Here is a 12,605-nt window from a genome sequence, read left to right as displayed (position 1 = left end):
TTAGCGACAATCTGTTCACCAAGACAGTTTTTCTCACTTTCGCTTTTAGGTCAAAATGCGGCGTGAACAAATCTACTTCCTGTAAAAAACAAAAACACAAAACAAAAAAAGCGACTCGAAGCACCAGAACTACACAAAAACACGTGATTGCAGCTGAAGCCATTACCTTTTGTATTAAACCATTAACTCGTTACTTCCCCAGGTCTGATCTAAAATTTCTTGGAATTGAAACCGCTGTCACCCAGAGAAACAAAATGCCGCAAAATTTTATATTATGGAAAGCGTTTGTTCAAGTTAAAATTCCGAAATAATTAGGATGGCCAAAAAGCTGATAACCTGAAAGTACTGACAGGGCTTATAATTTAAGACTGACAGGGCTTATAATACTAACAGGTTTCTTATAAAAATTAAGAACCAGAAAACCAATACAAATAGATTTCTAATCACTTCAATTCAGACAAAAACAACACATATTTCTTCCTTGTTGTATATATTCCATACATGATTTCATACTAATTCAAAAATAAAATTAGTCACAGAAAAGAAATAAGCAACAGAATAAAATTCAAAGGCAAAAAATTGTTTAAAAACAATACCAGGGCGTAAAAAAATTGCACTAAATAGTAATAATTTAAAATTTTGAAAAACTCTATCCAAAAAACTCTCAGTACTGCCTTACGTTGAATGAAATCAATTGCAAACCAAAGAAAGGACGAAAGTCGAAAAAAAACTTGAAATCTTGAAAAAGTTGAAATCATTCAATTTTTTATCAACTAAAAAAATCAATATAACGAATATAAACGCGAGTGTCAGGACGAAGCTAGAATGGTAAACTAGAATGTAAAAAAATGAGCACAATGTAAGGAACATCGTAACAAAAGATCAATTCTTGATTTTTGAAAGTTTAATTACAAATTAAAAAAATCAAGAAACACGAAAACAATTCAGTCTTCAGCATTCGAGCCATAAAAAAGACAACGAGCAATCCAATACAAAGATGCATCCTTCTAAAAAGAAAAAAATAGCAGAATTCAAACATACGAAACATTGAAACATTTTGCAGAAAAATGGTCAAAAAATTTTTGAGACTGCAGTTATGAAAAAAAATTTTAACTTCTTCTCAAAAGCTTAACGCCGAAAGTGGTTGATTTTTATTGAAACGAAATGAAAGTCCCTCAAGTTGCACAAAAAGACTTTCTAGTAATTAAAACCAAAATTCGAACGAAAAACTGAGGAAAATTGGAAAAAAAACTACCAAAATCGAATTAGCATATGTACAATTTTTTAAAACAAAGTTACATCGAGGTAGAAAGAGGCGTTGATTATATGAAATATCAACAGAAAGTTGCAATATTAACTGATTTTTGACAAAAAGACGGCCGAAAGATCCAAAAATGAAGAAATTAATCGAAAAAAAGCCAAAAATCAACTAAAAATTAAGAAATATGTGCCAATTTTGAACTTCAAACGCATTTTCAGGCTCTGCAAATCAATGTGTTATCAATTTCCGAGGTTTACATTTCAATATAGCATCAAAAAAAATTATCAACAAAAAACAAAGTTACAAGCAAAAAACTGGGCCACTTAGACGAAAAAACGGCTAAAAACGGTTATCTACATGTGCCACTCAGTCAAAACTACTTTTCAAAGTCAAAAAGTCATTCGCTAAACGCAGCGCATGATCAAAAAACTTCTCTCGCTTAGCGACAATCTGTTCACCAAGACAGTTTTTCTCACTTTCGCTTTTAGGTCAAAATGCGGCGTGAACAAATCTACTTCCTGTAAAAAACAAAAACACAAAACAAAAAAAGCGACTCGAAGCACCAGAACTACACAAAAACACGTGATTGCAGCTGAAGCCATTACCTTTTGTATTAAACCATTAACTCGTTACTTCCCCAGGTCTGATCTAAAATTTCTTGGAATTGAAACCGCTGTCACCAAGAGAAACAAAATGCCGCAAAATTTTATATTATGGAAAGCGTTTGTTCAAGTTAAAATTCCGAAATAATTAGGATGGCCAAAAACCTGATAACCTGAAAATACTGACAGGGCTTATAATTTAAGACTGACAGGGCTTATAATACTAACAGGTTTCTTATAAAAATTAAGAACCAGAAAACCAATACAAATAGATTTCTAATCACTTTAATTCAGACAAAAACAACACATATTTCTTCCTTGTTGTATATATTCCATATATGATTTCATACTAATTCAAAAATAAAATTAATCACAGAAAAGAAATAAGCAACAGAATAAAATTCAAAGGCAAAAAATTGTTTAAAAACAATACCAGGGCGTAAAAAAATTGCACTAAATAGTAATAATTTAAAATTTTGAAAAACTCTATCCAAAAAACTCTCAGTACTGCCTTACGTTGAATGAAATCAATTCCAAACCAAAGAAAGGACGAAAGTCGAAAAAAAACTTGAAGAAAAAATCTTGAAAAAGTTGAAATCATTCAATTTTTTATCAACTAAAAAAATCAATATAACGAATATAAACGCGAGTGTCAGGACGAAGCTAGAATGGTAAACTAGAATGTAAAAAATGAGCACAATGTAAGGAACATCGTAACAAAAGATCAATTCTTGATTTTTGAAAGTTTAATTACAAATTAAAAAAATCAAGAAACACGAAAACAATTCAGTCTTCAGCATTCGAGCCATAAAAAAGACAACGAGTAATCCAATACAAAGATGCATCCTTCTAAAAAGAAAAAAATAGCAGAATTCAAACATACGAAACATTGAAACATTTTGCAGAAAAACGGTCAAAAAATTTTTGAGACTGCAGTTATGAAAAAAATTTTTTCTCAAAAGCTTAACGCCGAAAGTGGTTGATTTTTATTGAAACGAAATGAAAGTCCCTCAAGTTGCACAAAAAGACTTTCTAGTAATTAAAACCAAAATTCGAACAAAAAAACTGAGGAAAATTGGAAAAAAAACTACCAAAATCGAATTAGCATATGTACAATTTTTTAAAACAAAGTTACATCGAGGTAGAAAGAGGCGTTGATTATATGAAATATCAACAGAAAGTTGCAATATTAACTGATTTTTGACAAAAAGACGGCCGAAAGATCCAAAAATGAAGAAATTAATAGAAAAAAAGCCAAAAATCAACTAAAAATTAAGAAATATGTGCCAATTTTGAACTTCAAACGCATTTTCAGGCTCTGCAAATCAATGTGTTATCAATTTCCGAGGTTTACATGTCAATATATCATCGACTAAAAATTATTTCCACAAAACACAAAATTGCAAGCAAAAAACTGGGCCATTTAGACAAAAAAACGGCTAAAAACGGTTATCTATATGTGCCATTCAGTCAAAAACTACTTTTCAAAGTCAAAAAATCATTCACTAAACACAGTGCATGATCAAAAAACTTCTCTCGCTCAGAAAAAATTATTTCACACGGCAATTTTACTCACTTTCGCTTTTAGGTCAAAAAATCGTCTGAACGAACAGTACTTCCGGTAAAAAAAAACATAGCCGGAAGAATTCCAGAAGCGATTCGAAGCACCAAAACTTCACGAAAAGCTTAAGCCATTACCTTTTGTATTAAACCATTAACTCATTACCTCACCCCGGGTCTGATCTAAAAGTCGGTGAAATTTAAACCACTGTCACCAAGAGAAAGAAAATGCAGCAAAATTTTATTATTGAAAACGTTTGGTAACGTTAAAAAAGTCTGAAATTTTTAGGATGGTCAAAAAACTGATAGCCTGACAAAGCTGAGAGGGCCATCAATTGCCCTCAGATAATTAATGATTCTAATCTCAAAAAGATCGCGAAAGCAAACGGCAGATAAAAACTTTTCAAAAAAGACAGGAAAGTCAAAATTATTCAAAAAAGTCCTCAAAAGTAAGAATCAGAAAACCACTACAATTAGATTTCTAATCACGGCAATTAAGATAAAAATAATACATAATTCTTCCTTGTTGTATATATGCTAGACAACATGATTTCATGCTAATTCAAAAATTAAATTATTCAGAAAAAAAAGAAACAGAATAATATTCAAAGGCAAAAAACCGTCTAAAAACAATACCAAGCCCGGAAGAAAATTGCAATGAATAGTAATAAGTAGAAATGTTGGAAAAGAATTTCTAGCAAAGTCCCAGTACTGCCTTATTTTGAATTAAATCAATTGCAAACCGAAGAAACCAAGATCTAAGAAAAAGCTGAATTCATTCAATTTTTTAACAACTGAAAAAATCAATATAACGAATAAAAAAGTAGGTGCCAGGACAAAACTAGAATGATACAAACGAGAATGTGAAGAATATGGACACAATGTTAGGAACACCGTAACAAAAAGACCAATTCTTGATTTTTGAAAGTTAAAATTCAAATTCAAAAAAAAAAATCAAGAAAAACGAGTACATTTCATTGATCAGCATTCGAGACATAGAAAAGACAACGAGTCATTCGAGACAAAATCCAACTTGCTGAACAGAATAAAACAGAATTCAGTTTAGTAAGTTGGAAAACAGTTAGAAAAAGCAGAATTCAGACATACGAAACAATGAAACATTTTGCAAAAAAAGGGTTAAAAAATACTTAAGACTGCATTTATGAAAAAAATTTCTGTTTTTTCAAAAACTTAACATCACTAAAATGATTGAAATTTTATTGAAACGAAATTAAAGTCCCTCATGTTCCCCAAAATACTATTTCTAGTAATTAAAAGCAAAATACAAAAAACTGAGAAAAATTGCCAAAAAACTACGAAAATCGGATTAGCAAATGTACAATTTTATGAAACAAAATTACATCGAGGTAGAAAGAGGCATTGAGTATATGAATTATCGAAGGGAAGTTGCCATATTAACTGATTTTTGACAAAAAACAGCTGAAAGATCCAAAAATGAAGAAATTAATAGAAAAAAAGCCAAAAATTAACTAAAAAATCAAGAAATATGTGCCAATTTTGCATTTGAAACGCAATTTCAGGCTATGCAAAATACTGTGCTATCAATTTCCGGGGTTTACATTTCAACATAGCATCAATTAAAAATTATTTCTACAAAAAAACCCAATTACAAGCAAAAAACTGGAACACTTAGACGAAAAATCGGCTAAAAACGGTTATCTATATGTGCCATTCAGTCACAACTACTTTTCAAAGTCAAAAAGTCATTCACTAAACGCAGCGCATGATCAAAAAACTTTTCTCGTTAGCGAAAATCAGTTCATCAAGACAGCCTTCTTCACTTTCGCTTTTAGGTCAAAATGCCGCGTGAACAAATCTATTTCCTGTATAAAAAACAGCCGTAAGAATTCCGGAAGCGACTCGAAGCGTTAAAACTTCACTAACAAAACCGTACTTGCAGCGGAAGCCACTACCTTTCGTATAAAACCATTAACTACTTCTCCCGGTCTGCTCTAAAAATTGGTGAAACTTAAACCACTGTCAACAAAGGAAACAAAATGCAGCAAAATTTTATATTAATGAAAAACGTTTGGTAACGTTAAAAATTCAAAACAATTAATGTGGTCGAAAACCTGATAGTCTGAAAAAGCTAAAAAGATTATCAATAGCCCTCAAATAATTCATGATTCTAATCTGAAAAAGATCGCGAAAGCAAAGGGCAGAAAATAATCTTAGAAACTAAGTTAAATCTTTTCAAAAAAGAAAGCTCAAATTTAAGAATCAGAAAACACCTATAATTACCTTTCTAATCACTGCGATTCAGACAAAAACCAAAACACCCCTGTTACTTGTTGTACATATGACAACATGATTTCATACTAAATCAAAAATAAAATTGATCATAGAAAAGACAAGCAGCAAAAGAATATTCAAAGGCAAAAAATCGTTTAAATTAGTACCAAGGCCACAAGAAAGCTGCAGTAAATAGTCATAAAGAGAAGTTTTGGAAAAAGCTTGCCATCAAACTCTCAGTACTGCCATATGTTGAATGAAATCAATTGCAAACCAAAGAAATGACAAAATCTAAGAAAAAGCTGAAATCATTCATTTTTTACAATTGAAATCAATATACCGAAAATAAAAGTAGGTTCCAGGACAAAACTAGCATGATACTAACTAGAATGTGAAGAATATGGACACAATGTAAAAAACACCGTAACAAAAAGACTTGAAATTTAAAAATGAAATTAAAAAGTCAAGAAAAAGGAATACACTTCATTGTTCAGCATTCGAGACATCGAAAAGACAACGAGTTATCTGAGAAAAATCCATCCTCCTGAAGAGAATAAAAAAAATAAAAAGCAGAATTCAAACATACGAAAAATTGGAACATTTTGCAAAAAAAGGTCAAAAAAACTTTTAAGACTGCATTTATGAAAATAATCTTAACTGATTTTCACAAACTTAACGGCAAAAAATGAATGAATTTTTATTGAAACAAAATAAAAGTCCCTTATTTTGAACAAAAATACTATTTCTAGTAATTTAAAACAAAATATAAAAAAAAACTGACACAAATTTTGAAAAAAATACTAACAAAATTGGATTAGCATATGTACAAGTTTTTATAAAATTGTACATATGCTAATCCGATTTTGTTAGTATTTTTTTCAAATTTTTTGTGTTTTTTTTATATTTTGTTTTAAATTACTAGAAATAGTATTTTTGTTAAAAAATACATCGAGGTGAAAAGAGGCGTTGAGTAAATGAATTATAAAAGGGAGTTGCCATATTAACTAATTTTTATACAAAAAGACGGCTGAAAGATCCAAAAATGAAGATATTAATAGGAAAAGGCCAAAAAAATAACTAAAAAATAAAGATATATGTGCCAATTTTCAAATTGAAACACATTTCAGGCTCTGCAAAACACTGTGGTATCAATTTCCGAGGTTTACATTTCAATATAGCATCAAAAAAATTATATCAACAAAAAACCAAGTTACAAGCAAAAAACTGGGCCACTTAGACGAAAAAACGGCTAAAAACGGTTACCTATATGCGCCATTCAGTCAAAACTACTTTTCAAAGTCAAAAAGTCATTCACTAAACGCAGGCATGATCAAAAAACTTCTCTCGCGTAGCGACAGTCTGTTCACCAAGACAGTTTTTCTCACTTTCACTTTTAGGTCAAAATGCGGCGTGAACAAATCTACTTCCTGTAAAAAAAACAAAAACACAAAACAAATATAGCGACTCGAAGCACCAGAACTACACAAAAACACGTGATTGCAGCTGAAGCCATTACCTTTTGTATTAAACCATTAACTCGTTACTTCCCCAGGTCTGATCTAAAATTTCTTGGAATTGAAACCGCTGTCACCAAGAGAAACAAAATGCCGCAAAATTTTATAACATGGAAAGCGTTTGTTCAAGTTAAAATTCCGAAATAAATAGGATGGCCAAAAACCTGATAACCTGAAAATACTGACAGGTCTTATAATTTCTCTCGAATAATTCTTGATTCCAATCTCAAAAAGTTCGCGAAAGCAAACGGCAGATAATCATCTTATAAACTGAGTTAAATTTTTCAAAACAGAATGCTCAAAATTAAGAACCAGAAAACCAATTTAATTAGATTTCTAATCACTTCAATTCAGACAAAAACAACACATATTTCTTCCTTGTTGTATATATTCCATACATGATTTCATACTAATTCAAAACTAAAATTAATCACAGAAAAGAAATAAGCAACAGAATAAAATTCAAAGGCAAAAAATTGTTTAAAAACAATACCAGGGCGTAAAAAAATTGCACTAAATAGTAATAATTTAAAATTTTGAAAAACTCTATCCAAAAAACTCTCAGTACTGCCTTACGTTGAATGAAATCAATTGCAAACCAAAGAAAGGACGAAAGTCGAAAAAAACTTGAAGAAAAAATCTTGAAAAAGTTGAAATCATTCAATTTCTTATCAACTAAAAAAATCAATATAACGAATATAAACGCGGGTGTCAGGACGAAGCTAGAATGGTTAACTAGAATGTAAAAAAATGAGCACATTGTAAGGAACATCGAAACAAAAGATCAATTCTTGATTTTTGAAAGTTTAATTACAAATTAAAAAAATCAAGAAACACGAAAACAATTCAGTCTTCAGCATTCGAGACATAAAAAAGACAACGAGTAATCCAAGACAAAGATGCATCCTCCTAAAAGAAAAAAATAGCAGAATTCAAACATACGAAACATTGAAACATTTTGCAGAAAAAAGGTCAAAAAAATTTTGAGACTGCAGTTATGAAAAAAATTTTAACTTCTTTTTAAAGGCTTAACGCCGAAAGTGGTTGATTTTTATTGAAACGAAATGAAAGTCCCTCAAGTTGCACAAAAAGACTTTCCAGTAATTAAAACAAAAATTCGAACAAAAAACTGAGGAAAATTGGAAAAAAAACTACCAAAATCGAATGAGCATATGTACAATTTTTTAAAAGAAAGTTACATCGAGTTAGAAAGAGGCGTTGCTTATATGAAATATCAACAGAAAGTTGCAATATTAACTGATTTTTGACAAAAAGACGGCCGAAAGATCCAAAAATGAAGAAATTAATAGAAAAAAAAGCCAAAAATCAACTAAAAATCAAGAAATATGTGCCAATTTTGAACTTCAAACGCATTTTCAGGCTCTGCAAAACAATGTGTTATCAATTTCCGAGGTTTACATGTCAATATATCATCGACTAAAAATTATTTCCACAAAACACAAAATTGCAAGCAAAAAACTGGGCCATTTAGACGAAAAAACGGCTGAAAACGGTTATCTATATGTGCCATTCAGTCAAAAACTACTTTTCAAAGTCAAAAAGTCATTCACTAAACACAGTGCATGATCAAAAAATTTCTCTCGCTCAGAAAAAATTATTTCACACGGCAATTTTACTCACTTTCGCTTTTAGGTCAAAACATCGTCTGAACGAATAGTACTTCCGGTAAAAAAAACATAGCCGGAAGAATTCCGGAAGCGACTCGAAGCACCACAACTTCACGAAAAGCTGAAGCCATTACCTTTTGTATTAAACCATTAACTCATTACCTCACCCCGGGTCTGATCTAAAAATCGGTGAAATTTAAACCACTGTCACCAAGAGAAAGAAAATGCAGCAAAATTTTATTATTGAAAACGTTTGGTAACGTTAAAAAAGTCTGAAATTTTTAGGATGGTCAAAAAACTGATAGCCTGACAAAGCTGAGAGGGCCGTCAATTGCCCTCGGATAATTAATGATTCTAATCTCAAAAAGATCGCGGAAGCAAACGGCAGATAAAAACTTTTCAAGAAAGACAGGAAAGTCAAAATTATTCAAAAAAGTCCTCAAAATTAAGAATCAGAGAACCACTACAATTAGATTTCTAATCACGGCTTTTAAGATAAAAATAATACACAATTCTTCCTTGTTGTATATATGCTAGACAACATGATTTCATGCTAATTCAAAAATTAAATTAATCAGAAAAAAAAAGCAACAGAATAATATTCAAAGGCAAAAAATCGTCTAAAAACAATACCAAGCCCGGAAGAAAATTGCAATGAATAGTAATAAGTAGAAATGTTGGAAAAGACTTTCTAGCAAAGTCCCAGTACTGCCTTATTTTGAATTAAATCAATTGCAAACCGAAGAAACCAAGATCTAAGAAAAAGCTGAATTCATTCAATTTTTTAACAACTGAAAAAATCAATATAACGAATAAAAAAGTAGGTGCCAGGACAAAACTAGAATGATACAAACGAGAATGTGAAGAATATGGACACAATGTTAGGAACACCGTAACAAAAAGACCAATTCTTGATTTTTGAAAGTTAAAATTCAAATTCAAAAAAAAAAAATCAAGAAAAACGAGTACATTTCATTGATCAGCATTCGAGACATAGAAAAGACAACGAGTCATTCGAGACAAAATCCAACTTGCTGAACAGAATAAAACAAGAAAAAGCAGAATTCAGACATACGAAACAATGAAACATTTTGCAAAAAAAGGGTTAAAAAATACTTAAGACTGCATTTATGAAAAAAATTTATCTGTTTTTTTCAAAAACTTAACATCACTAAAATGATTGAAATTTTATTGAAACGAAATTAAAGTCCCTCATGTTCCCCAAAATACTATTTCTAGTAACTAAAAGCAAAATACAAACAAAAAACTGAAAAAAATTGCCAAAAAACTACGAAAATCGGATTAGCAAATGTACAATTTTATGAAACAAAATTACATCGAGGTAGAAAAAGCGTTGAGTATATGAATTATCAAAGGGAAGTTGCCATATTAACTGATTTTTGACAAAAAACAGCTAAAAGATCCAAAAATGAAGAAATTAATAGAAAAAAAGGCGAAAATTAACTAAAAAATCAAGAAATATGTGCCAATTTCGCATTTGAAACGCAATTTCAGGCTATGCAAAATACTGTGCTATCAATTTCCGGGGTTTACATTTCAACATAGCATCAATTAAAAATTATTTCTACAAAAAACCAAATTACAAGCAAAAAAACTAGGCCACTTAGACGAAAAAACGGCTAAAACCGTTATCTATATGTGCCATTCAGTCAAAAACTACTTTTCAATGTCAAAAAGACATTCACTAAACGCAGCGCATGATCAAAAAACTTCTCTCGCTCAGAAAAAATTAGTTCACAGTGCAATTTTACTCGCTTTCGCTTTTAGGTCAAAACATCGTCTGAACGAATATTACTTCCGGTAAAAAAAAACCTTAAGAAAACCAATACTCCTCTTCGAGTCGTAAAAACTTAAGAAAACCAATACTCCTCTTCGAGTCGTAAAAACCGAGAAAACCGATACTCCTCTTCGAGTCGTAAAAAGACCGAGAGAAAATCAATACTCCTCTTCGAGTCGTAAAAAAAACAAGAGAAGGCCAATAATAGCCCCAGCTATCGCTGTGCGGCTATTAATAATATTCTAGCATCTAGATTCAGATGTGAAATAGTGTTAACCGGTATATATCAGGGAAGTTGTCGTGCAGAATAGACAGTGCTCTAGTGCCAAGACCGGACCCGGTACCACCACCCATTGAGTGCAGAAGAAAGAAACACTGTAAAGCGTCACAATGCTCACATGCCTTGCGAATCACATCGACTATTGACTCCTCATAACGTGTGCCATAATCGTAGAACCCTGAACAACACAGTCCACCTGTTTTCTCAAAATTGCTGTTTTAGTGAAACAAACGTCCCTCTCATCTGATATTCATCAACAGATAACCGATTCAATTACCACCATATGTTACTTAAAAACGCAAATGCACCGCACCAGCCAGGACAAAATAATTTGGAACTTTCATTTACATGATTCCATTTACAAAATGTGAAATCATTTATGATATACTCTGAATCTGATATCGGTGGCACAAAAATTAGTCCTTTAGGTTCGCCTATCATTGTTGAAATGTTACCCATGTGCATACCTACAGCCCAGTTGTTGCCAGAGCCAGATACATCAGTAACAGTTTGCGTATGTTCAAACAGGTCTCTCAGAGGACCCTGCATCACTGAGTTGATCACGCGCTCCTCCATATCAATCATGACTGCACGTGCCTTCAGATTACAGACTTTTCCTCCCACGCCAACTTCCTGAGTATATAAGTTACATGACAAAATACCCGATGTACGAAAATACCCAATCCCATATTACCCACTTACTCTCTTTTGATCTTTTTGTTCAATAATGCAATTACCAATTAGCGGTTTATATCATCAGCATGTTTTATCCTAGTTAAGCAAAAAAAAATTGATTGGACAATACGGTAAAAGATTGGGTATAATTTGGTAGATTTGGTATTTCGTCCTGGCACTGAGTATTATAGCATCAAGATACGAAGGAACCAAATTCCTACATTTATGATATCCGAAATTTAAAATGTAACCTGCAGCCTATTGCCGTAATGTAAAGCTTGAAAACCTTGTAACTGATTTCAGGAAAAGTCACTCATTTAACTAAGAAATCGGCAACTTTTTCCTTTTCTCCCAACTAACAATCAGAGAATCGTTGTTCAAATAGATTAAATTTCGCCCTCACTCTGAATACAAGTTAACAAACATGTACCCTTCAATCTACGAGAGAAGAAACAGATACCTGCCGTGTTTTCTCATCAACATTACGGAAGAAGCTTTGGAATGAGGAGTCAAAGATGTTCTGCTGATTAATAGTCGCGTGCTCTCTCAGTGCCAGGTCCCAAAACCTTGAGCCGATTTGATTTCCACATTGTCCAATTGAAACTACGATGCTTTGCGTCATTATGTCACAATGGAACATCTGTTTCTTCTAATACAAAAGAGGCCACCAGCATCATTATGCAACTAAAACTTATCTCGATATATGCACACGATTTTCAGTCTGCATGAGAACCCAATTTTTGATGTTGACAATCATGAAACTCATTGATGACCAGGAAAATCCATATTGCCTAGTTTTATCAAAAATACAGCTGAAATTTTGAACAGCTTTGTACGGGTACTGCTGAGATAATCAACGGCAGATTGAAACAGACATTTGATAACAATGCGCGTTGCTAAAAAAACGAAGCTAAAATGACTGTTCAGCTATAAAAGCCCTCTATCCCCACAATCAAACATTTACCATTTGAACCGTTTCGCATTTGGTGGTTGCGACTTCGCAAAAATCAGCGAGACAGGCGTCGTCTTCAATT

The 12,605-nt window shown here is 31.9% G+C and overlaps 1 protein-coding gene across 1 annotated transcript in view; it reads right to left on the bottom strand.

Annotated features, from left to right (window-relative positions):
• Window positions 1–12,257, bottom strand: part of LOC142335253 (tubulin epsilon chain-like) — a 50,636-nt gene extending 38,379 nt beyond the window's left edge. Inside the window, exons 1-3 of the mRNA XM_075383674.1 lie at window positions 12,032–12,257; window positions 11,364–11,529; window positions 10,894–11,074 (exon numbers count right to left, since the gene is read on the bottom strand). Coding sequence (XP_075239789.1) covers window positions 10,894–11,074; window positions 11,364–11,529; window positions 12,032–12,211 — 527 coding nt within the window. The 5' untranslated portion in view covers window positions 12,212–12,257. The remainder of the gene's footprint in view (window positions 1–10,893; window positions 11,075–11,363; window positions 11,530–12,031) is intronic.
• Window positions 12,258–12,605: the final 348 nt, after the last annotated feature.

Source organism: Convolutriloba macropyga, chromosome 2, assembly GCF_964194025.1.
Source record: "Convolutriloba macropyga chromosome 2, txConMacr16.3, whole genome shotgun sequence".
Taxonomy (NCBI): domain Eukaryota; kingdom Metazoa; phylum Xenacoelomorpha; order Acoela; family Convolutidae; genus Convolutriloba; species Convolutriloba macropyga.
This window is presented reverse-complemented; position numbering and strand designations above follow the sequence as displayed.